At 38.4% G+C, this 26,008-nt stretch overlaps 3 protein-coding genes and 1 long non-coding RNA gene across 4 annotated transcripts; 3 read left to right on the forward strand and 1 right to left on the reverse strand.

Annotated features, from left to right (window-relative positions):
- On the forward strand, positions 1-2,258 carry LOC139190252 (uncharacterized). The gene is made up of 4 exons (XR_011574344.1): positions 1-371; positions 477-545; positions 1,077-1,135; positions 2,071-2,258. It is a non-coding gene; the product is annotated as an uncharacterized lncRNA (long non-coding RNA).
- Positions 2,259-5,307: 3,049 nt separating this feature from the next.
- Positions 5,308-7,818, forward strand: LOC103450068 (L-type lectin-domain containing receptor kinase VIII.1). Its single transcript, XM_008389392.4, has one exon. The coding sequence runs from the start codon at positions 5,497-5,499 to the stop codon at positions 7,618-7,620; it is 2,124 nt and encodes a 707-aa protein (XP_008387614.2). The 5' UTR covers positions 5,308-5,496; the 3' UTR covers positions 7,621-7,818.
- A 9,030-nt stretch (positions 7,819-16,848) lies between these two features.
- On the forward strand, positions 16,849-19,522 carry LOC103450069 (DNA-binding protein S1FA-like). Its single transcript, XM_008389393.4, has 2 exons — positions 16,849-17,180; positions 18,881-19,522. Exons 1-2 carry the CDS (start codon positions 17,145-17,147, stop codon positions 19,073-19,075), a joined length of 231 nt encoding a protein of 76 aa, XP_008387615.1. The 5' UTR covers positions 16,849-17,144; the 3' UTR covers positions 19,076-19,522.
- Positions 19,523-20,591: 1,069 nt separating this feature from the next.
- On the reverse strand, positions 20,592-23,065 carry LOC103450070 (cell number regulator 8-like). Its single transcript, XM_008389394.4, has 3 exons — positions 22,560-23,065; positions 21,396-21,598; positions 20,592-21,111 (listed from the first exon to the last, which is right to left on the reverse strand). The coding sequence occupies exons 1-3, from the start codon at positions 22,870-22,872 to the stop codon at positions 20,872-20,874; spliced, it is 756 nt and encodes a 251-aa protein (XP_008387616.1). The 5' UTR covers positions 22,873-23,065; the 3' UTR covers positions 20,592-20,871.
- Between the last annotated feature and the right edge of the window lie 2,943 nt (positions 23,066-26,008).

The raw sequence follows: 26,008 nt of genomic DNA on the forward strand, positions 1-26,008 counted from the left end.
AGGTAGGGTCCTATACCCTAATTTCCTCCCCATTTTCCGTAACCTTTCCTTCTCTCTCTTCTTCTTCCATTTCAGATTTTCACTCTCTCTCTCTCTTACTCTCTAACATACGGACTCACACACAAACCACAATCAAATCTCCACGAACGTCCAAGTTAAGACCACCATTGCAACCCTGAGGACTTCACGATCACGTAGGTACCATTTTCAGGCCAAACCAAGCTCATAGTGAGCTTAAGGAAGTCCCAAGGAAGCTCGGAGTGCTTCGTTGGAAGTTTTTGGACGTAAGAACACGGAGATCGACAAGTTCAAAGTTTGGCCGGAGCTTTCGAGGCTCTTTCCGGCGAATCCCCGGCGAGTTAGGAGTTGAGGTAGGTATCAATCTCTTCGTCTCGTCAAGTACTACAACTTTCCTTTTTGTTTCACTCAATTTCGTTGAGTATTGAAGAAGTTATACTCATTTGAAAAATACCCAGTTTCCGACGACCTCCGAGGCTTTCGAGGCAGTTTCCGGCCAAACCACGGCGAACTAGGTGTTGTGCAAGGTACCATTCTCTTTGTCTCTTCAAGGGCTACAACTTTTGTTTTTGAATCACTTGATTTCGTTGAGAAATGACAAAGTTATGGCAATTTGAAAAACTGCCCAGAAAACGGCCGCCGGAAAAACCAGTCCGGCGACCCAAGGAAGAAGAAGGTGCTACAGTAAAAATAAAAAATAAAAATAAAATTATTTTAAAAATATGTCGACGTTCGTGACGTCGAGTAGTTCACTGTGGTATATTCATATACCTAAATTGAACACCGTATGAGAAAGTTATTGAGGATTGTTGGTTAGGTGTTCAAATAACGTTTTATAATTTTCACATTTAGGTGAAAATGTGAATTGACGATCCGACCGTTGGATGGTAATGAAATTTTAGGAGGTTATCCTAGAGATATATTGTGGACCTCTGGAAGTTATGGATTTAAAATCTGAGGGGTGGATCTTCCGGATCAATCTACGTAGTGATGTATTTTATATAAGTTATATATTCTATCGATATGAATTCTGAGGTTGGAATTTATTATTGTTTTAGGCGCCGATTGTCATGACGCCTTGGCGTATTGTGCTAGGGAGTTGTAGGGCGAACTCCAGGTGAGTGGGCAGTTTTGTTTTCCATATATATATATATACTTGACGTTTCCCAGAAATTGAATTGAAATGAAAATATGTTTAAAATGAAATGCATATGAGTTATGTGGAAAAACGGGAAGTGAAATACCATGCATAGAATTGATATGAAAAGTATATAGAAATGTGAGTTGAAAAGCCATGCATGAATTAATATATGATGCATATGTATGAATTGGTGCGGTGGACGCACAGGTAAGAATTGATTTATGATGCATATGTATGAAATGGTGCGGTGGACGCACAGGTGAGTATTTAATTACTGTTATGATGATGATGATATATATTGAGCTCAAATCCTGCACCATGGTTTAGTGCTTATAGTATTCACCGCATCGCACGCTCGCCTTGGATCCAAGTAGATGCTAGTCGTACAGTCCACGCGGAGTGGGTACGACAGGCCAGTCGCTAGAGTGTTAGTGAGATTCCGACTGGTGGGTGACCTTAGATTATGTGCACAGATGATTTATGAGAAGCACTAGAGCGTAACTTGTGTGCAGAAGGCCGGACAGGTCACAGATGTGACTCCGGTAGAGTGATAGTGATAGATTTTGAGCTCTAGGTTCAACCGTACAGGGCTATTAGAGGGCCTACGGTTGATTACTTTCTTGCACCTGATATGATTATGTTTATGCATTCATACCTTATTATTGTTGAGATGATGTGGCATGGCATAATTAATATGAGAAATGTTGAGATGATGTGGCATGGCATAATTGTTATGAAAATGTTGAGTTAACGACTTGAAGTCTTGAGAATATATATGTATATTTATATTTTACATTTCTGGGAAAGTATACAGGTTTTACGGAGAGGGGTTACAACGTTTTGAGAAATGTTTGGATTTGGAAAAGAATTGTTTTACTGACCCACTCAATTTTGGTTTTGCGCCCCTCCAGGTTCAGGAATCACAAAGGTGTGGTGACTACGAGGAATTCGACGGTGTTCTGACAGATTGGACAAAAGTAGGACTCACCTTCGGGTGTATCAACTTATAAATTGTATCTTAAAGCTTCCGTACTGTGTAAATGGTTACGTCACTCTCACGTGACGGCCAGCATGCCCTCCTTCGGGACGGGGTGTGTCACCACATCCCATCACCCGGGAGTTGGAATGAAATTATGAAACTAGTACAGCCGTCAAACCCACGCAACAGCCCTAAGGGGTGTGTAGGCTCATCAGGTTGCCTAGTGCTTATGAGGAAGCAAAAGGAAGATGATTGGTCAGTATTCCATACTTGGTGCCTATACTATACATTGTCATTGTCTACTCTACGTAAAAAGTTGATGTAAAGGGTTGTGATTTTATCACACCCTTAACTACTTTTTCCACACCTCTCCCTATTTTTGAGTACTTAATTGGTATCATACTATTTAATCTTTCATATATACTCCTCCTTATTTAATCTTTCATTAATTGCCATCAAAAAGTAGGAAGGGTATATATGGAAGATTAAATAGTATGATACCAATTAACTATTAAAAAATAGGGAGGGTGTGGGAAAAGTAGCTAAGGGTGTGTGAAAATCACAACCCTTATGTAAATGACTTGACCGTTTTTACATGTACGTTAATTGTATTTCTTGTATCACGTCACATGACCTGTAAAACATCTAATTTATGCAAAATAAAAAATAAAAAATAAAAAATAAAAAATTTGAGTAAAACTCAAATTTTAGGTTCTAAATTTACTCTAACTTGTTCCAACCCTTGAGACCAATATGAGTTAAAACCTAAAATTCATTTATAGGCCAAATTTAGTCAATGATTCATCCCTAATTTAATGGGGCTTGTCCATCATATATGTGTATTGTTTTTATATTTATAAATTCATTGAATTCAACGGCTAAGATATAATTTGATCAAATCCAACGATAAAAAAAATTTATCTAACGGTCCAAATTTAAATCTAACAACTAAAGTAATTAAAAAAATGTATTTTATGTGTTTCATATTCTTTCGTAGTGTTCCACGAGTTTCATGATGCCAATTTAGTGATTTTTCAATATATATCAGAATTTAAATATTTTTAGGTTAGGATGTTTATAAATTAAATTAGAATAATCTAAATAATTTTTTTTAAAGTTACTTTAAGAAAATAATTATCCTAAATTCATTCTTTAATAATCTTGGGCTAAAAATTTAACCTAGAAGGGTTGGAGGATAAAAACTGTTTCTAAGCTGAAACCTAAATTTTTTTGGTTAAAAATTTGAAGTTTTAACCTAAATGTTGGAGAAGGTCTTAGGGATTGAGGCAAGGTGTGGGATTTAGGAGATGGTTTGGAGGTATACAAATTCACTGAAGAGCACCATAACCATAGCGTCCATCACGTTACCATGATAAAACATGCATCTTATAATAGCATCTTCATTGTCAATGCTGTTAAATAATGATATATGTATCTTCACTTTCAACACTCTTTGTTTTTGTTGTACCTTTAAGGTGTTTTAGCCAAAATAGTTCCTAAGATTTGCATAACTCTTCACTTTAATCCCTGAGATTTGAAATATATAGAATTTGTCACTGAGTTTGTCCACTATCAATGGTCATTCCATGGAAAATCTCCATAAAATAAGAATAAAAAGATAAAATTACCCTCAATTTTGGTAAAATCACTTTGGCCTATTGTTTATTAAATTGAAGGTAATTTTGTCATTTGGATCCTTATTTAACATAATTTTTCACCCAATAACCAAAATGATTGATGGTGGACAATCTCAATGACTACTTTATTGATTTCAAATTTCAGGGACTAAAGTGGAAGCTATGCAAATCTCAAAGGCCAATTTGGCTAAAAAGCCTACTTTTAATAATGAAGAATAAAGTGAGTGTAACTACAACATTATCTCGATTTTGCTAAAGAATGTGGAGAAAGATATGGAAACCCCCTATTTAGTTTCGCATTGGAGGAAATAAAAAGACTTTTAACCCTTAAGCTATAACTCACCACTTTAGTCCTTCAAATTTGAAATCAATAGAAGTGATTCATGAGTTTGTCCACCATCAATCAGTTTGGTCATTCCATGAAAACTTCTGTTAAATAAAGATCAAAATGACAAAAGTATCATTAATTTAATAGACAATGGGCCAAAATGATTTAACAAAAAATTGAGGGTATTTACGTAATTTTATCCTTATTTAATGGAGATTTTTCATGGACGACCAAAGTGACTAATGATGGATAAACTCATGGACCACTTCTATTGATTTCAAATCTCAAGAACCAAAGCGACGAGTTAATCTCATAGACCATTTTGACTAAAAAGCCAAAAAAAATATTTGTAACCTCATTTTTTTTAGAGATTCTCTCGTATAACTAATTTACCGTGCAATTGATAAGAGTTGAAGAGTATGATATTTTTAAAAAGATAATGTTAGGGAGACCAAATTTTCAAAACTAAATTTATAAACCCAACAATGTGGTTGTTGATAATTGTATTGTTACTTAAGCGTTGATTAACAACTTTATTTCCTATTGGCGATACATTATTTGATTTGTAAATTTAATTTCAATTTTAATCTTCTTAGCATTATCTTTTTTGAATACGTGATAATATTTATTAAATATTACGAAAGAATCTATCTAATTTTAGCCCCGTTAAATCTCAAAGTTCCATGTAATTAACATTGATCCTTGACAATTAGGTGACATTATTGACTCACAACTAGCAAAGCAAAATAATTGGTAAGAAAACAAAACAAAAGTAGCGTGACAACGAATACTCGTTACACCGCACGTGCCACCAGAAATTTTCCGTAAATTCCCAGTGCTAAATTTACTAATGGCACGAGCCTCCCAAAGTAAAAGCCAGAAAGCCAAGATCCGAAAGATTTTTTTTAACGTGATGAGAATACGAAATAGTATATTACATGTTATTATATAAATAATAAAATATATATAATAATAAAATTAATAATTAAAAAAAATTAAATTTTTTATTATTTATATAATAACACGTAATGTACCCACTTAAAGATTTATTCAGAACACCCTTTATCTATTACTCTCACTCTTATCACCACCGAAAAAATAACCGTTGCAAAATGACACGTGGCGCACTGTTGTTCCACTTGTCACCTCTGGATTCTCTTATGTATCCTCTCCTTCATATTCCTTGTTTGCTTCCTCCGCTTTGTTCTGTTTTAAGGCAAAGAATACGACTCCCCATCATCCACTCTCTCTCCCCTCTTTACTCTCTCTCTCTTTCTCTGTCTAGAAACCCAAACCCGTGATTCATTCATTCCATTTCAATCTTCTTCTTCTTCTTCATCTCAACGCACACCACAGAAAATTTTCTGATGGGTTTCCTTCGTCGCCATTGACAATGTTGGATTGTCACTGCTTCCTTTACTTTCTGGTTCTTTGCATTCCAAACGCAGCCGTATTCGCCGTCGTGGCCGCCACTGAATTCGACTTCGGCACCCTGACATTGAGCAGCTTGAAGCTCGTCGGCGATGCTCACCTGAACAATGGGAGTGTGCGGCTCACCCGCGACCTCGCCGTTCCCAACTCCGGCGCCGGCCGCGTTTTATACGCCAAACCCATCCGCTTCCGCCAGCCCTCTTCCCCGTTTCCGGCGAGCTTCTTCACATTCTTCTCATTCTCCGTCACCAACCTCAACCCCTCCTCCATCGGCGGCGGACTCGCTTTCCTCATTTCTTCCGACGACTCGGCCCTTGGCGACGCGGGCGGGTCCCTCGGCCTACAGTCTACCGGGTCGGATTTCGTTGCCGTCGAGTTCGACACACTCATGGACGTCGAGTTCAAAGACATCAACGGGAACCACGTCGGATTGGATCTGAACTCCATGGTGTCGACACGTGTCAGCGATCTGGGTTCCGTCGACATCGATCTAAAGAGCGGCGATCTGGTGAACTCGTGGATCGAGTACGACGGGTCTAGTGGGGTGATCAACGTCTCGGTTTCGTACTCGAATCTGAAACCCAAAGACCCGGTTCTATCATTCTCTCTCGATCTGGGCCAGTACGTAAGCGATTTTATGTACGTTGGGTTTTCCGGGTCGACCCAGGGAAGCACGGAGATTCACAGCGTCCAGTGGTGGAGCTTCAGCTCGTCGTTCGATTCCCCTGTTCCACCGTCCGGGTCTCCGCCGCCGCCGACCACCACTCTGATGAATCCAACTGCCAGTTCAGTCAAATCTCCACCGCCGTCAATTCCACCAAGTGGGTCTTCTTCTAGTAACGCTACCAGTACTAATCAGAAGAACAGCAAGTCGTCTTCTTCCTGCCATAATCATCTCTGCAGAGAAGGTCCGGGAGCCGTCGCCGGAGTTGTCACCGCTTCCGCTTTCGTTTTGGCTCTGTTTGCCGGGGTTTTGATCTGGGTTTACTCCAAGAAAGTCAAACTCGTCAAGAAATCGGATTCGAATATCGCTTCGGATATCATTAAAATGCCGAAGGAGTTCACTTACAGGGAGCTCAAGGCAGCTACCAAGTGCTTCAATGCCAACAGAATCATCGGGCACGGCGCTTTCGGAACAGTCTATAAAGGCATATTATCCGACACGGGCGACATTGTCGCGGTAAAGAGGTGCAGCCACAGCAGTCAGGGGAAGAACGAGTTCTTGTCGGAATTGTCGACAATTGGAACTCTCAGACACCGGAATTTGGTGAGGCTCCAAGGTTGGTGCCACGAGAAGGGCGAAATTTTGTTGGTGTATGAGTTGATGCCGAATGGCAGTCTGGACAAAGCACTGTTCGAGGCAAGAACGCCGCTGCCATGGCCTCACAGGCGTAAAATTCTACTGGGAGTTGCCTCTGCTTTGGCCTATATGCACCAAGAGTGCGAAAACCAGGTGATCCATAGAGATATTAAGACCAGCAATATAATGCTGGATGAAGGGTTCAATGCCCGTTTGGGGGATTTCGGTTTGGCGAGGCAAATCGAGCACAATAAGTCCCCGGATGCCACGGTGGCGGCCGGGACAATGGGGTATCTGGCGCCGGATTATTTGTTGACAGGCAGGGCAACTGAGAAGACTGATGTGTTTAGCTTTGGGGCGGTGGTGCTGGAGGTGGGGAGTGGGAGGAGGCCAATTGAGAGGGAGGTGAGTGGGGTTGGGAAAGTTGGTGCGTGTAATAACTTGGTGGAGTGGGTGTGGGGATTGCACCGAGACGGGCGGCTGTTGACGGCGGCGGACCCAAGACTGGAGGGGCAATTTGATGAGGGGGAGATGAGGAATGTGTTGTTGGTAGGGCTGGCTTGCTCACATCCTGACCCAAATTGTAGACCGGCAATGAGAGGTGTGGTCCAAATGCTGGTGGGTGAAGCTGAAGTCCCAATCGTGCCAAGAACAAAGCCTTCAACAAGTTTCAGCACCTCACATCTTTTGATGAGTTTGCAGGACACAGTTTCGGACTGCAATGGCATGATCACGATCTCAACGTCCTCCTCCGAACACAACTTCGGCGGCGATCACATCGTCTGATTAATTATAATATTTAACGGTGTAGATTTAATGTGATATTTCATTTGTTTTTGTATTTAATTAGCAGCAAAATTTTGGTGTTGAATTATTTGTATAAAAAAAAACATAATTTATACTCTCCCAATTTCCTTTTGAAATGCAAAATGACTTGTAACTCAAACAATTATGAGTATTCACTTTTGCTTCTGAATTCTCGAATCTGGATGTCAGTGATTAAGATTACTTCTTACAATATCTGAAATGACTTGTAACTCAAACGACCAAGAATATTTGCTAGTAATTAAGAGTAATCCCTCGTGCATCGAAGGTCCCGAGTTTAGTTCCTCCTCCTCTTGCATCAAAGTTTCCGAGTTGGTTTCTCCTCAAACAAAACATGAAGGGGGTGACATTGGTAGGAGAGGTTGAAGAATGAGTGGGATTCATTGTCTAAATTTGATTGGTGAATGTTGATGAAAGATTAGCATTATGGAGTGGAGAGGGAGGTGGGGTTGGGATATAATGCTTTATTTCACAAGCAATGTCAATTCCTATTGTCAAAAGTGGACATTCGAGTTTGAGTAGGGGCTTGGTAAAGTATAGCATAGGAAAATGAATTCATATTTATTAGTAGCTTTTTAGAAACTTCTTTTCATCAAGACTGCTGGTGGTTGTGGTGGCTGGGTGTGATTGAATCTTCAAAGGCACTCTTTTTTTCTTTTTCTTTTTTTTCTTTTGTTTTGTGTTCCCGACTTTGAGCTTTGCGTTTCCTTTTTAATGTTTCTAAAATTAGTCGTGTTTTTTTTTTTTGGGGTTCTTCAATTCAAGGCGCTTATCTTTGAAATGTATCATGATTGCTCTTTATAAGATATCAAAGTGGTTTACATACTTTACCTCTTTCCTTTAAGCTTTTGGTTAATTTGATCAACTAAATGTTAATTGCAAGTGGTAATGCTGGTTACTTTTGAGCGCACAAAATGGTGCAGGCTAAAAAAGAGGCTACGAAAAGCTCAAAGTGAGATCAAAGACCAAACAAGCTTAAGAAGCCCAAGATCCAAGGGGTTCAGAGGAAAATGTTCCCGAGCGCCAAATCTGATCGTCTGAATAAAGTATTTTCTGACCGTTAGGGGTACGTGGGCAGACTGACAACTTTATGACACAAGGTTTTAGGACCAGGCATACTCAGACGTCAATTGGGCACATGGTGACTAGCAATTGAATGCAGAGGCCTAGGATGAGACGTAAAGGTACCGTATTTAGGACGACACTTGGGGAGACGGGGTTATTAACCAAGGCTGAGCAGGGCACTTGACGTGCCTCATCCATAAATGGTGTGTGATTACGACTGGGCAAATGTCACTTCACCGCGAAAGTTCAGCTAGTGGGTAAAAAGTTGTCAGTATGCCATGGCACATTAAGTGCTAGGAAGGTGAGAGAATGGCTGCATGGGTTCATTGGGTGCCTATATCTTAGACAATCACAATTTGTAGTATTGAAATCAATCATTCGACACAGTAGATATAGTATAATTTTGAGGGTTAAACCACTTAAACCTTGAGTCCTTCTCATTTTAATCTATATCCCAAGCCCACCAATGGTTATTGTTTTAATTTGTTAACTTGCAAGTTTTGAGCATTAATAGCAAGAACATTATGGGATGATGATAAAATCAATCAAAATTAATCTTACAAATTTATAGGATGAATTGAAATTGAATAAAAAAGAAAAAGAAAGAGGGTGTGGTTGTTTAGAGTTAAAAGCTAGATACTTTTTCTAGTTAGCATGAGGGGAAAGCTTTAGCAAATGTCTCCTGAATATTAGACCTTATACTATTTTGTTTTCTGGAATTTCAATTGATTTTTGAGCCTTTAAACTTTGAGTTAGTGCCAATATGTGAATTCTGTCTCAATTTTTTCTTATTTCAAAATAAATTCCATATTGACAAGGATATAATTAGTAAATACTTGAAATTCTTATAGGAGGAATTGAAATTTAAACACACATGCAACAAACTCAAATGCTGCTACAAAATAAACGAGAAGAACGTTCAATTTGATGAAACAATTGACAAAATTAACAACGTGACGCAAGTTACATTGAAATTTAGTGGCTTACAGTCCAAAAGGCGTTGCTAAACTTTTTCTTCGTATGCATAATGCATTGTTGGAACTTTTACGAAATCTCATTGTCCTAAACCATGACGTGCAAATTGCATGGCAATTGTCCAATCCAATCCATCCAGCTCAACCTTGTCGGAATTATATACAAATTTTCAAGGACCAATTTTCAAAGTACTACAAGGAATACTCTTTTTTTTTTATTATTTTATTATTTTATTTTTTATTTATAAACTCCCTCAACTGTTCATGAATATACCAATTACCAAAGTGCATTTAGATGCAGAAAACGCAGATACCTAAGATTTGTTGCTCAAAGTGATGGATTTTTATATTCTTTTTTTTGTTGTTGCTGTGAATTTACAGAACGGCGAACAATGCCAAACCCTATTTGCTGAAGTGGCATTCACCAATTGGATAAAAACACAAATAGTTTTTTTTTTTTTTGTCAAAAATGATAGATTTGGTTAAGTTAGATGTTAGATTAATTACCGACAGAGTTCGAACTCACGTCGTTATGTTAGGACCGAACTCATTTTCATCATTGAAGTAAAAAACCATTGGTATTAAAAAAAACCACTTGCAAATACAAATAGTTTATACAACTCTTATTTTTTTCAGAAAGCCCAAAATCTGAGATAAAGTGATGTATGCCTTGTACGGTCGTACCGACCATTCATATATATGACCATTTTCTTTTTGGACGGGGACTCTATGTAAGGTTCATCGACATGCGTAATTTAGAATCTTGTCAGCACTAAATAATGGAACTAAAATACTTGAAAAGTACTTAATTAGGTACATTGATTTAAGAGAAAATGGGTGTTAGCAACTTTCACATTCAAACCTTTTTATTTTATTTTCTTGGTTTCTGTTTTCATCATGTAACGTTGTTTGATGATTTAGAGTTATCTAATTTCTAAGTCACCTTTTAAGGATCAAATCTAAAAAAAAAATCAAGTATAAAATCGTTTAACAGTTCAATTAGCATTTTGAAGATTTAAGTGTTTAAATGAAAAATATGATTCGTCTATTTATTGGATAAATGTTATACAATCGATTTCAGATTCAGTTCATTTAAAATAAAAAAAAAGATGATCTTTTGATGATGACCTAGCAAATAAATGGATCAAATTATCGTGTAATATTGTATGATGAGAAGGAGAGTCGAAAAAGCAGAATAAATGTCTAAATGAGAAGATTGCAAAATCAAAATGCCAGGTAGGTTTGTGGGCCGGGCCTAACACAGAGGACATACTTACCAGAAAGAAAGATAAGTTATTATGATGCCTTGAGGACATAGCATCCTTAACCACTTTGATACTTGATTTGAATTCCGTGGGGTAGTAGGATGGAATGATGGGAAAGATTTGGGCCCGTTAATTCCCTACTATGTTTGTCATCCTTAAGGTTAAAGAATAAACTGAGTTTGGTAAGTGATTTGTATATGATGGGAAGGATTTGGATAATACAACCTATGAATCACGTGCCATCATGCCAGATTTTTTGTGAGATTTTATTGCAATTGGTGACACTACATGATAACTATCTAATGAACAGATTGTGCACTATTTAAATACATAACACTTATCTCATCATACAGGCAATGGCGGATCCATGAAATAATATTAAGAGGGTCAATACGCGTGCAAATTTTTTTTATACCAGAAATATCACGCATATCGCAATTTCATTAAGTCTTGGTAGGCCTGAAGTCATCTGAAAATGCATACTACATACATGTTAATGTATGCAAGGGGCAGCACCCCAGGTATTCATGGACATTCATCGGGTTTTTGTAAGCCTAAAGTCGGTTGAAGGGCATGTATGAAGCCAACTCTAATCTTCAAAAGGGCAGCACTCAAGGTATCCATGGACATTCACCGAAGTTCAGAGGATCAGCACCTAAGGTATCTATGGACGTTCATTGAAGTTCGGGGGGTCAGCTGACCCCCTTGCCCCAGTGGCGGAGCCAAGAATCTTACAACAAGGGATCTTAGTGTAAAAGTCCAAATAAAAATTTAGGATGAAAAAACATATTGAAAATGAAATCATAGTACTTTCATTCATAATTCATAACAGAAACAATATTACAAGCTATAATTGTCCACGACGAGGTTTCATATTTTGAAAACGAAGCATTATAGCTTCATTTTCAATACAAGCAAAAATATCTCTCTCAATATAAACAAGCAAGCTATCACTCAACCATTGATTTCCCATTTTGTTCCTAAGTGGACCCTTAACAATATTCATGACAGAAAATACTCTCTCCACTGAAACAGTTGCAACTGGTAAAACTAAAGACAATGTAATGAGCAAATATACATAATTGAATACTTGATGCATCCTTGTCTCCACCATTTTTTTTTTGCATGATCACCAATCCCTTCCAATTGAGAGAAATCACTACTGGAACACACATAATGAATATAAATCTCAAGTTGATCTTCAAGTGCCAAACGATCCTCATCCGAAAAGTCTTGAGGATAAAATTGAGCAAGACGAAGTAACTTTGGTTTATCAAAAGCTACAAATGAATCTTTCGGACTCAAACATGCCAAACAAATAAGCAACTCAGTATTTACCTCATTAAAGCGATCCTCTAACTCTGTAATTTGCTCATCAATGACATAAATAAAGAGCTCTACACGATAATGATGACGATTTGTCTTTATTGGAGCATTACGCGTTAACCTCCCTGGAAGTATAAATGCCTCTTCCATGTTAAGAACATCAATATGATGTTTTTCACAAAAAGAAGATACTTCATCAACCAATGTATTAAACCCATTATTCCTCATCCAATGTAGCTTTTCCTTGCATGATTTCACTAAAGCCATTGCATTCACAATTTCTTAATCTTTCCTTTGCAATGCTTATGACAAATCATTTGTGAGTCCCAATATGACTTTCATCAAGAAAAGGTGAAACACAAACTCAAAAGTACGTATTTCTCTCATTAACTTATTTGCTTCACCCACACTTTCATTGGGATTATCATCAATAACCATTTGAAGCACATGAACCACGGATAAAAACATGGAAATGATGCTAATCAAGGTACCATAGTGTGAGTTTCATCGTGTGTTCCCAGCACGTTTGAGACCTGTTTCTTAATTTTAAGTCTCGTCCCGTTATAAGACAATCATTTTCAAAAGCTATCACAAGCTCTTCTTGAAGTTGCTGTTTAAGTAAATCACGCCGCTTAGATACTCCAACATGATTAACCACACTATTAGCCGTTGAAAAAAAAGAGGCAATGTCTGTATTCTTCTTTGCTACGACAACAAAAGCTAGTTGAAGTTGATGAGCAAAGCAATGAACATAATATGCACAAGGTTGTTCTCTTAATATCTTTGTTTTAAGGCAATTCAACTCACCTCTCATATTGCTAGCACCATCATAACCTTGTCCTCGTAGCTTGGAAAAGCTCAAACCGTTGCGAGAAAAGAATGTGTCAATAGCATCCTTTAGTGAACTTGAAGTAGTGTCAGTAACATGTTGGATACCCACAAATCTTTCAATTACATGTCTGTTGTCATCCACATAACGCAACACCATAACCATTTGCTCTTTCACCGACACATCACGTGCTTCATCCACCAATATTGAAAAGAAGCTATCTTTTAGACCATCCATGATAGCATCAAGTGTTTCAAGGGCACATGAATTCACAATTTCTTTTTGAATGGAAGGAGCTAGTAATTTGAGATTCCCCGGAGCATTTTCCATCACAACTTCTCTAACTTTATCATCATTATTTGCAAGGAATTGCAATAGCTCCAAGTAATTTCCCCTATTGCTTGAAGTGGCACTTTCATCATGGCCACGAAAAGCAAGACCTTGTCGCAATAAAAATGTAGTGTACTTGATTGATGCATTCAAGCATGTGCGATAAGCCTAATGAGCTTGGTCGGAGTGTTTGCTCACTGCCGTTTCAATATGTGTAGCTTGATTCATCAAATTTGTAGCAGCTTCTCTAACCTTATTATAAACACTCCCAACTGGTCCAACATGCATCTTAAATCTTTCTCTCCCTTTCTTCCAAGTCTTAAATCCATCTCTAGTGAAAGCTTCACTACCCACTTGTTCAAAATTGGTTTTAAAGAGATAGCAATAGAGACAAAATGCCACATCTTTAGATATACTATACTCCAACCAATCAAACTCATCAAACCATTGGGGAATGAAGCGTCGATTAATTCCCGATATATTAGTTATTAGGAAATTATGACCTCTAGGTTGACAAGGTCCTTTTTGTATATATGATCTTTGGACCTCATCTCTCATATTAGCATCATAATCTATCATTCGAGTTCTTAATCTAGGATCCGCTTGAAGATTACCCAAAACACCATGTAACTGACTTTGTCTTGAACTTGGAGTTCTTGAACTACCAACAGTATTTGAACTATCAACATTATTCGAACTACCTAAACCCGATGATGACTTTCTCTTAAAAAACCGTTCCATAATAATTCTACATATACAAAATATTCAAAATAAATACTCACAATATAAACAAACCATCAACATAATCAAAATAAATATGAATTGGATTTCAATTAAATTAAATATATTCTACGTATACAAAATAATGAAAATAAAAACTCACAATATAAACAAACTATCAATATAATCAAAATAAATATGAATTGAATTTCAATTAAATTAAATATATTCTACATATACAAAATAATGAAAATAAAAACTCACAATATAATCAAAATAAATATGAATTAGGTTTCAATTAAATTAAATATATCATACATAGGGTTTAGAACTTACTTGAATTGTGAAATTTCACAATAACAATGAGCAAATACAAAGAGAGTAGCTGGCGGCACCACCACCACAACGACGACGACGGCAGCACAAAGGCACCTCAATGGTAGCAGCAAGGGAGGAGATGGAGTTGAGGGTTTGGGGGGGATTGAGTTTGGAACTTAGGGTTGGATGAGGAGAAAACAAAAGAAAATTGGGGAATGGATGGAGGAGTCGGATCTGGGAATGAAGAAGGAAAGGCTTTTTTTTTTTTTTTTTTTTTTTTTTTTCAGACCTGGCCCAAAACGATGTCGTTTTGGTCAGGTCATTTAAAAAATATTCCCTGGGCCAAAACGACGTCGTTTTGCCTAGGTTGTTTTAAAAAAAAAACGTCGCGCGCACGGCGCGTCTCCTTCTTCTTCAACCTGCAAGCCTTCTTCTTCTTTCAGACATTTCGTCGACCACGTGGTGTGTAGCTCCAAGAAGTCGCACCAGCAGCTCCAAGAGGTCGTACCAGCAGCTCCAAGGGACCTCTAAGGTTATTTCCATGGCTTCTAAGAGGTCGTGCGACCCCATTGACCCCACTGTGGCTCCGCCTCTGCTTGCCCCTTAATGGATCCGCCAGTGCATACAGGGTGCAACTGAGACAATATATTAATTACAAGAGTTTAAGGTATGTTAAGAATTCATGTATAAAACATGGTCCTTACAAAACTTGCTATGTAAAAGAGGGGTTCCAAGGAGCTTTTAGGTATGCTGACTTTAATAGGACATATTGGATCCCAACAAGGTGCCCAAGTAACAAATACCCGAAGTCAAACCCTGGGCTCATTTGGTGGGCTGATTAGGGCAAGTTATCCTTTTTTTTTCAAATTGGACTTGTATGTTGTAACCTAGCCGAAGTTTGATGAGCTAAATTATATGACATACTGGATTTAAAGTTCGGTATTTGATGAGCTAAATTGGACTTGTATGCCCCTTAGCCTTTGTGGGCGTCCTTTCGTCTTTCTCTATTATGGTAGCAAATTCCAATGTTCTTTCTCAACTTCGGTGACAACTCCGACAAGCTCACCTATTAGTTGCACGTAATTCTCTCATCTCCTTTCTTCTTGTGAATTAGAGATCTGATTTTTTAGGTGTGGGTCACAGGTCGTTGAAGGTGGGTCGGAGGTTACAAGCGGTCTGCGGGGGTCGTGAGTGCTGTTTGATTGCAGGGTCTGGGTGGGTCACGAGGGGTTGTTGCAGAGAGGAAGACCAGCCTTGTGCCTCTTTGTTGTTTTTATTCTTTTTATTCTTTTTATTTTTATTTTGTTTCCTTAATTTATTTTTCTGATTAAATTTATTAAAAGTTTTTGTTTTATATTGAAAATATTGAAAGTTTAATATTTAACAAAATAATAATAACCATAGCCATTAATGGCTAGTGAGTACCAATTAATGGACATGAATCCAGTCAAGCCCCATCCAATTAATCCAGTCCAATACTACAAAGTCATATCCATGCCAACCCACCAAACGTGCCCTAAATGGCAAGCCTTTACTTGACATGGTATCAGTTGTCTAAGCAAATTCAATGGGTTGGAGTGGAAGTAGGATTATGTATTAACGACATGTTTTGTTCGTCATAAATTATAGTGATTCTCGACTTATTCGCATCTACTAAAACCTAAGGAACTAGAAGTAAGTGTCCTACATTTAAGATCACTATTCAAATACTCTATAGACAAGTAATGTGAGATTCACTAAGGGTAATTATCGATGTTTACCAAATTTATCTTATCCTTGTTTACCAAATTTATAATAAACCATCATGATATAGAAGTTTTATGTAATGAGACTTACGACCGAACTAGACATTGGAAACAAGAAACGAGGTTAATTATCGATGGCTCTAGTGAAACAAAGACGTAGATTTAGTAAAATGACAAAGTTACCATTTGGCATATGGCCACCACACTTGACATTTTTATGAATGGAGTAAATGAAATTGAGTGATGTCTGCATAAAAAAAAAAAAGAGGGTAAAAAGACAACTTAAACTTCTATCACACAAAAAAAATGATGGACAATAATGTAATTTCACATGTCCAAATTTTACTGTTTTTTATTGAAGCCTCACATATAGGTGATGTTAAATATCTCTAATATTTAAACTTAAAAAAATAAAAAACCAAAAACCTCCCACTTTTCCTACTCTCTCTCTCTCTCTCTCTCTCCTTCTCATTTTCTAAACAAATGTGTTCATACAAACAAAATATGTAGGTAAATTCTAGTATAACTTAAGAAAAGTCGAGATTCAGATTAATATTTGGGGAGAATTTATAGTCCTTTTAAACAAATCCATAGAAGCCCAATTAACCTATTTTTTTATTGGATTGATGGCCAATCTTCAATTTCCAAGCCCGTTCAACCTCAAATTTGAACATAAACCGAACCCATTTATGGCAGTTTGGCAATGACAGTGACAATTAGTCAATCCAATTGTCCGTAGCTGATAGGTCCAAACACCTCATATTTTTCCAATTTACACACAGACCCCGTTTCCATACGTTACCAGATCTCACCCTTCGTATTTACTTCTTCCGGATTCCTCTCTCTGGTCCACAGTTTGATACAGTGAGCCGGATCTCTCAAAGTTTAGCAGGCTCGGAGCGGCAGGACGGCCATGGCTGACCAGTTCGAGGACAAGGTCCCTCCTTCGGTATTATTTCTCAGAAACCCCAAATCCCCTGCAATTTATTCAGAGATTTTGATTTTTCGTTTGTGGAATTTGGATTTAGATTTCTCAAATTTTCAGCTGATTATTGGTCCTGGTAATCGAAAATTATGCATGCATGCTTAGATTTTGTGGTATATTATATGTCTGGGACTTGTGTTTTGGTTGATTTAGACAGAGATATACATTTCTTGATGAAAGATTTTCGTGATCTGAGAATTGGTATTCTATTTGGGCTTTCTTCACGATTGAATTTGAAAATTTGTTTGCATATTGTTAGGAACCAAGCCTGTTTTTATTAGATTTGTTGTGTTAGGTGTAAATTAAGAACTGCCAAATCAAATGCCACCATAATTTTGTAGGAGTTTTGTTAATTTATTGATTGATTTCCTTGTTGATGAATTTTGTTCCCCTGCTCTTGTATATATCTGGGGCTTCCGTCATATTTCAATTGAGATGCTGATAAAATGTTGGTCTTTCTAAGGGAATGATGGTAATCGTTTTTGCTTCAAATGCATGTAATTATGTGGAACCAATGTGCATGGTATTTCGATTCATATAGAAATGGGTTTTTTGTCCATTACTGTAAATGTAATAGGTCTATCGTCGATCCATCATATTTATATTTGGCGAACTACCCAGTGGATGGGTTTGGTGGTATTGTATCGATCTCCTCCATCAGAACTCAAACCATGAGTTTCAGTCTCACGGCTCTCACCGGTCCATTCGACTATTGGGTTTCTACCATGACCTAATGTTTCATGGCCTTTATGAGTCACTTTATATTTCACTATGAAGTTTGTAGGTGTGTGGGTTCATATATGCATGCTTGTCAATAGTTCTTCCAATTGATTTACACATATTTAAGAGCCTATTGGGATTGAATCTCATTCTGTCCTTTAAACAAGCTCTGTTCTAGTTTAGATTTTGTTTATTAGCGAAGAAACTGTGAAATAAGCTTCACACTTTAATTTTTCCCTGCAAATCACTTATAATTTGTTTGTAGGCATAATATATTTATGCATTTAATGTGGATTTGTGAGGAAGAGAGAGAGTAACTTACAAAAATATGGTTTCCTAGCAGGCAGAGATTATGGTCATCACTCATTAGCCTCTGTCTTAAAATTGTTATATTTCTTTGAGCTATTTTATTACACACCGCTTTGTTTTTAATTTTTTTTAAGGAATACCAGGACTAGGCCAGTGGGATCTTCACAAGTTTTTTATGTAGACATAAAATAAACCATTTTTGTACCCTGAGTATTCGGTTTGATAACCTGCTACTAATTCATCTTCTGCTTCTGGTTAATAAAAATGTAATCTCTCACATTCTTTTAGGGAAGAAACGATAAAACCCTATAGGCTGGTTCCATAAGTTCAATTCCCAAAACCATATTTTGATATGACCTGCAAAATCACACAATTCGATTCAAGTGAACGCAATTCTGGAACTTGGACGCTATTGCATCTTCTATAGGCATTATCATATGGGAAGCGAGTATAAATATCCAGTTGAATGAGAGAGTGAATATTAATTACAGTGGTAGCTAGGGGCTGTTGATTACTTGAGGCAAATGTTGAGCGGGGGATTCCAGTAGTATACATTTTCCCTCTATTTTGTTTTATCTTCTCTGTTTGTGCGCGAGTGTCTGTGACGAAATATAATTGCAGTGGTGATTTTGCAGGATGCAAAAGGGTTTAACCCTGGATTGATAGTGTTGATTGTTGTTGTTGGGCTGCTGCTGCTTTTCTTGGTTGGAAACTATGCGCTTTACGTGTATGCTCAGAGAACTCTTCCCCCGAAGAAGAAGAAGCCAGTGTCTAAGAAGAAGCTGAAAAAGGAGAGGCTGAAGCAAGGCGTCTCTGCTCCGGGAGAGTAAATAAGAAAGACTTGTTTTTTATTGCAGCTCTCCATCATGTCTTGAAGTGTTGTGTTCAGAAGTTTCTCCAAGCGCCTTATGTGTTTGGGATTCAGAAGGTTTTTTTTCTTTGTTTACGTTAATACTCGAGGGGATTGAACTTTAGTTGGAACGTCGGAAGTTACGTTAACCCTGTATCATCGTAGAGACCAGGGAGTGAGAATGCTGTTACTGAAAAACAGCTTTATCTCTTTAATTTCCCATTTGTACTGAGCCTTTTCTTTGTTGAAGGAATAGTTAGAACTTGGAAAGATATCTGTTACCAAATGTTTGGAAGGAACCACCAAATGCTTGGTTGTATTGCAGAATTCTTCGTACAATAGGATGTAATCCAGAACTTGGACTTGTTTGCTCTTAAAACTTTTCCTTCATATCTTATTAGAAGAAATTGCCGATTTTTCCCATGAACTTTCACTTAGCTTCCAGTTTCCCTCGTAAACATTTTCACTGGAAAATTAAGGACACAAAAGTAATTTGCTTGTGACCGAGTGTGATTTTGCTTGTGATGTAGAAGCAGCAAACATCATGAAGTTGTAACTTGAAATTGTATACATACCTCTATGAAAATGGTTAACTTATACTTTGCCCCACCAGCATATTCCAAACTGTTTCTCTTAACCATACCCCGAATGGGCTTATCTTTTGCTTCCAAGATAGCAGCTTTAAACTTGTTACTATATCACATTTGGTATGAGTATTGAAATGCGATCTACTCCGATGAGGAGTCGACTTATACTCAAACCAATCAAATGCTGACTTGGTTTCTGTGATGTCTATATACCACTTTGTTTCTTCACAAGTTTCATGAAATCACCAACACTCACTCACATGCCCAGCCCTGATATTTAGGGGTTCTTAACCACTTGCGCTGGAACTGTAATTATCATGCACATTTAAATATATATTACATGCGTCTGTGTACATGTAATGAAAATTTGGGGCTCTTCCAAATTGGGGGTCTGCGCGGTGGCACCTTTTGCACACCCTCAGAGCCGACTTTGAACACTCATATTTGGATGATTTCTGAGCTCCTCATTAAATCTTTCAGCTAGCCAAGAAGAAAGGGCAGACTTTCTTTTGTGAATTGTTGTCGTCATCACCCTACTGAGTCCCAAGCTCCTCGTCAATGCTACTAAGCTCTCCGGCAGACGACGACAACAATTCAGCTCATCATCAACTTGCTCCCCGTCACCCATTCCACAACCCCCAGTAGCACTCCCAAAGATATCCTTTTCTGCGGTCCAATTCCCAACTTTTCCCCAAATCCCAACTTTGTTTTTTTTTTTTTGTTTTTTTTTCCATCATTGAAACACACGGTAAAAGAAATTACACTTGCCTAAAAGGGTTAAAAACCTTTTTAATCTTGTGGCCATGAATTCGCGAGCAAGAAATGCATTAAGACGGTTGCTACGGAGGATCTTGGACGGGCGACTCAAGTTTTCGTTTACTAATTATCACACCACAGAGGGTAGGTATAAAAAAAATAGCTTCCTTTAGAAACCAAACTTTAAAAAGGAGTTCCATCAAAGTCTGCATCCAACGAACAAGCACGTCCACAGATATCACACGTTACATATACACACAAGTCTATACTTTCATCTTTATCTTATTTATACTTGATTACGAAAACCAAAGTAAAAGATGTGGTTCGGTTCTGATAACTCGATGCAGTTTTAACAACAGTTCCGGATATCAAAACACGCTTACGTATACGAAGTACGAACATCCAATGTCCCGGAAGGACAAGCTCTCAATTCTCAAGCACCACGGCCCATGCCCTGCTCCTCAGGAGGAATCATAACCAGAACCGGCTGCGCATTGAAACCAGGATGAGGCAGCCTGCGACGGATCTCGCGACCTTCCTGGCATAGAGCACATGGATGGCAGAACACATGAGTCGCAAAATCACAGGCAGTCTCACACTGTTCCTGTTGTAGCTCATCATCCACAAAGCTTCCGCAGCAGCCACATGACCTATTAAGTGCCTCACAACTTCCCTGCTCATCACCAAAATATAATAAAAACCACACATTTAATAACTCCTGAATTCTCTGGTAAGATAATAAAAAACGATATATTTGTTCTCTATGTAATGCTTTGAGACGGACAACTAAAATACTTTGTGTTATGATTATCAGATTCGTTGCGAAGCCATAAACAAAACAAAGGTAATCGAGTATAACTGGATCAAAAAAACCCATACGCATTGCAAAAGTTTATATTATAAGCAAAAGTTAACCTACAATTGCATACACATTTTGCAGGGGAAAATATAACTTGCCTCTAGGTTGAACTTGCGGCGGATGGCAGTACGGCTAGGATATGAAAACCACGGTGCAAGGAAGTTCCAACCAAAAAAGGTGTTTCCAATCAGATATAGACCAGAGTAAGGCAAACAGTGATTTGCAAACGTCCCAGGAGTAGATCCAAGTCTCTCAGCATTACTTCCATACAACACACAAGGAGCCACACTTCCAAGAAGGCCTACCAAAATGACATCAATGTTAGCATGCAAATTGTCAATAGCACGTAGGAGGTCACTGAAAAGTTTATTTATGAATACTATGATCTTATGGCCCCAACCCTTATTATCAAGTATTAGCAAACCCTTTATCCTACTGTTTCATGTGGGCACACATTTTTTATATTTTCTGGTGGGAAAATAAGTTGGAGATTTCTTGACTAATAGGTTTCTTCACATTACCGCTTCAATTAAATGTCTCGGCCCAAACAAAAGATATTGAACAAACACTTTCTTTTAATTAACCACTCATGTTTTCTGAAATTTAGGGACTAGATTAATTTCAGTTTTTGATATAATGCTAAGCAACAAACCTTATGCTATAAGAATTGAAGAGTATCCATTACAGAAAAAGAAAAAACAAGGTAACGACATATGATCGATGAAAAATCATCCAAGACAATAAACAAAAAAAAGCTATTTCCAACTGTAATTCAATCAAGAACAAATACCAAATTGCAGAATGGTACATCCAAGAACACATTCTGGCCATTCGGGTTCATGCTACCCCTTGGGGTCCGTATAGTAATCAACAAGATGCATAACTATTCCAGAAAGTTTGCAAAACCCCCTCTTCTTTATTAAGCAAGAAAGGCGTGGCTTAAACCGTTTAACACAAGGAACCAAGCCACTGAATTCTAAAATTTTCATTAATTATAGAATATATCTAATCCAATAAACAGAAAAAGCAATGATGAAAAGATGTCATGCGATTATTATTGAGCTAATTTAGCATAATTTCCAATACACAACGGCAATTAAACCAATCTGACATCGAAAATTGAAGAAATCAAAGCTAATTAAACCAATATGTCATCGAAAATCGAAGAAATCAAAGCTACTGAGGTTACAATACAACACAGACATCCAAACATCGCACAATTCCAAACTGTTAATTCAAGAAAACCAAAAGAAAAAACTTACAAACTTCAAGATCGCTGCTACAGAATTCATCATTGCGGCCAAGACAGGCAAGGAGGCTGGAGTCCCACTGGGCCCGGCCCATGGGCTCACCCATCACGCTCCCGTGCCCCAAAGGCAGCCCATCGGCGGTCCACGCGCACCCATTACCACCGCCATTCACATGCCCCATCTCCGTGGGCGATTTCTCCGGCGACTGAGTCTCCGGCGAGGCCTTGGCGGGCTTCTCATTATCATTCTGGGTCTCCTCGAATTGCTTGCCCAGAAGCGGGTTCGATTCCTCCTGGACATTATTCTCCCTGTTGTTGCTCGCCATGATTGATCACAGAGAGAATCAGAAACCCTAGAAATCGAATCGCAGAGAAAGAGAGAGAAAGATTGAATTTTGAAACCCTAAAATTGGATCGACGGAATGAAAGGGGGACAAAACGAGTTGTCTCAATACGTCTCGAACCCGACACCAAACCGCGTTAACCGCGTAATTGGTAATTTACGTTCGTCCACGTCACACCGCAGTCAACGCCGTTAGGTGGTTTTGATCTACTGTGGCAGCCACTAGAGTCATAAACCAGATGCAGCTTTAAATTCATGCCACGTACACCATCTCCAACTACTAATCCTATTGCGTAGCAAATAACTAGTGGCCGGCGTATGTAATCATGCTATTGCGCATGTTCTTTTGTCAGTTTGGTCAAGTTTTAACGAATAAATTAAAACTCCGGGTACCTTAGAGCAGCTCCAGCGGGAGCTCCTGCTCGAGGGACAGGCTCTGGAACAGGGCTTAATTGCCCGAGGGAGGAAGTCCAGCGTTGGCTGGCGAGGGAGCCCGAGCACCCCCGAGCGCCAGGCCCGTCGATTCTCGCCGGCCCGAGAGCCTGAGGTGGGTTTGACATCAGCTGACGTCAGACGTCTGTTTTAATGTTTTTTTTCTGTCAGGCCTCGAACTCCTCCAACATCGCGCCGATCTCGTCCACAATCCCCATCCTCTCCAGCTCCAGCGGTGGTCACGGTGGAGGAAGAGAAGGAGTTGACGGAGGATTCGGAGCATGCGATTTCGGCGTCTGCGATGCGAGAGACGGAGACTGCGTAGTGGAGGACATGGCGGTGGAGGAGAAGAAGGAGAGGGAGAGGAGGGCAACGACGTCTGCAATGAGGGGGTTGCGTCGTAGAGAGAGAGAGAGAGAGAGAGAGAGAGAGAAATGAGAGACATAGGGCTAGGAAACATGAAGAGTGTTCTGGAAAAAACGAGAGAATGGTTGTCAAGTTTGGAAAAATGAAATGGAAAAGGAATAGGAAAAAAGAAAAAGGAAAACAATTAAAAATTATTTTGCATTATTTTATAAACAAAAAAAATACTAATATTTTATTGCCAATTGCCAGGGCTATTCAATGCAGGGGTGGAGATGCAAAAGACAATTGTCAGGGGAATGCACTATTCATTAAGGGCGGTTACTGTTCACTGTGTGGATTAAATAGTGAATAGCTTGGGGGGAGGGCTCCTACACTGGAGTTGCTCTTAAGGAAGAAGAAATCCAGATTAAAGAATCAGTTTGACATTTTTTAAATTCATTTAAGAAAGAATTTTCTACATTCGAGGATCATAATTACTAGTATTAGTTTTTTTTTAAACACCGATATATGTATATTTGGTATTGAACTCGTTATCTACAAAAATTGAATCTACAAAAGCACAATGGCTTGGTTGACGATAATAATTTGGTGACCAACTCATCATCTACAAAAACTGAAACCCCCCCCCCCCAAAAAAAAATTATGAGTAGAAAGAAATAACACTAGACTATAATATTAATGACAAATACTTAATTTGAGTTTGATTGGTTTTTTTTTTTAAGATAATCCAAAATCTGCAAAGTTAAAGTTTAACAAGAGGTGGGTTTCATATATATATTCCGAATCTCTTTTTTTTTTTTTAATAACAACTGGTGATAAGTCACAGTTATCCACTCATTCTGGCCCTGAAGAGGATATGAGGAATTTCACTGTGCTCGTGGCCACATTTTACCAATTAAGTTAAATTATAGTTGGATTAAGATGTAAAATAGTAAATTGTATAAAAAAAAAATAGAAGGCTACAATTTACAAACATACAATAACTATTCTCTAGGTTCGAAGCCCATCTGCACAAGTTGAGGCATTACCTTAATTTGTTGATTCAACATCACTCCAAGTCTATAGCCACTCGCAACAGAATACTGACCAACTTTAAGGAGTAACGCCAGATCCCCTTATCTTATACAATCCTGTAGAAGTGGTATGATGAATGTTTATAAACGAAGGAATCATTCCTTCAGACAACTCATTCAACGTGAAATTTTCCTTGGTATTGCTATTTCTCCCTTGGCACTAGCTACCACATAGTAATGAATAATCTAACGACATTAGAGAGTTTGATAAAGTGATTTCCTTTAAGATTTGAGCTTGATACATCACCATCATATAGTTTTCATGTTATTCAGTACAATTGAGATATATATCTGCATATTAGCTAGGGTTTGTTTTGTCAACTGACCCTCTTGAATCTTGATATATAATAAGAGACAGTCTTGTATGTATTGAGAGGTAATGCTATTGACTGGTCTCCCTTGTCAAAGCTTACTCGCTCATGGCTCTTGTTGACGTGCATGGTAAAACTTAATGAAACCGAAGCCACGAAAAAGAAACTTACACATGATTACAATACATTATTGGATCCAGGTTCGTCTTGGCTCAGTGCGAACAACGTCTCTGTTCAGAGCCCGAATTTGATTGGAGTAGCAGATGTACAGGTCTATAAGAAAAGTATGTAATTTTCCCTTACAGCTGAGACAAAGAGAGACAATACAGAGCCCTTGAGTCTTCTTCGCGACACCACCACCTGGCCACCATCGCCTATCGGCCTACCCAACGGTCCCAAGCCCAGCCCAAGGGTTCCCACCGACCAATGGTCCCAATCTGAGAGTCCCGACTCCCAATCCCTCCGACCAAACGGCAAAACCCCTCTCCTCCAACTGCAAAACCACCCCTTCTCATCCGAGTTCGAGGCTCCGACTGGCAACTGCAAAACTCCTCTATGTCAACCAAAACCCCTCTCTTCCAAGGCTCCAAAAGTCCGACACCAAAACCCTTCTCCTCTGAATCTCCGATTGAGCATTGGTTTCATGGTTTGCTAACTTGGTTTGTTATCAGGTAAATTCTTGTTTCTACAATTGAAATGTGATAATAAATTGATAATTGATATGTTGGTCTGGTAATCTAAAAAGAAAAGGATAAAATAAAGGGGTGTGATATTCACACATTCCTTTTAGTTTTTACTTCTCACACACCTCTTATTAATTTCTATTATTTGATCTTCTTCAATTCATTCGATCCGACGATAGAGAATTAAGAGAGTGTATGAGAACTAAAAAGGGGTGTGTGGATGACATACTGTTGACCCTAGAAACTACCAAGCC

Source organism: Malus domestica, chromosome 12 (assembly GCF_042453785.1).
Source record: "Malus domestica chromosome 12, GDT2T_hap1".
Taxonomy (NCBI): domain Eukaryota; kingdom Viridiplantae; phylum Streptophyta; class Magnoliopsida; order Rosales; family Rosaceae; genus Malus; species Malus domestica.

Coding starts and splice junctions, on each gene's coding strand:
- LOC103450070 (XM_008389394.4), bottom strand. CDS start 22,872: ATGGCGAGCAACAACAGGGAGAATAATGTCCAGGAGGAATCGAACCCG. Junction 21,599..22,559: donor TAGCAGCGATCTTGAAGTTT/GTAAGTTTTTTC, acceptor TCATTTTGGTAG/GCCTTCTTGGAAGTGTGGCT. Junction 21,112..21,395: donor GCCGCAAGTTCAACCTAGAG/GCAAGTTATATT, acceptor GGTGATGAGCAG/GGAAGTTGTGAGGCACTTAA.
- LOC103450069 (XM_008389393.4), top strand. CDS start 17,145: ATGGCTGACCAGTTCGAGGACAAGGTCCCTCCTTCG. Junction 17,181..18,880: donor AGGACAAGGTCCCTCCTTCG/GTATTATTTCTC, acceptor GTGATTTTGCAG/GATGCAAAAGGGTTTAACCC.
- LOC103450068 (XM_008389392.4), top strand. CDS start 5,497: ATGTTGGATTGTCACTGCTTCCTTTACTTTCTGGTTCTTTGCATTCCA.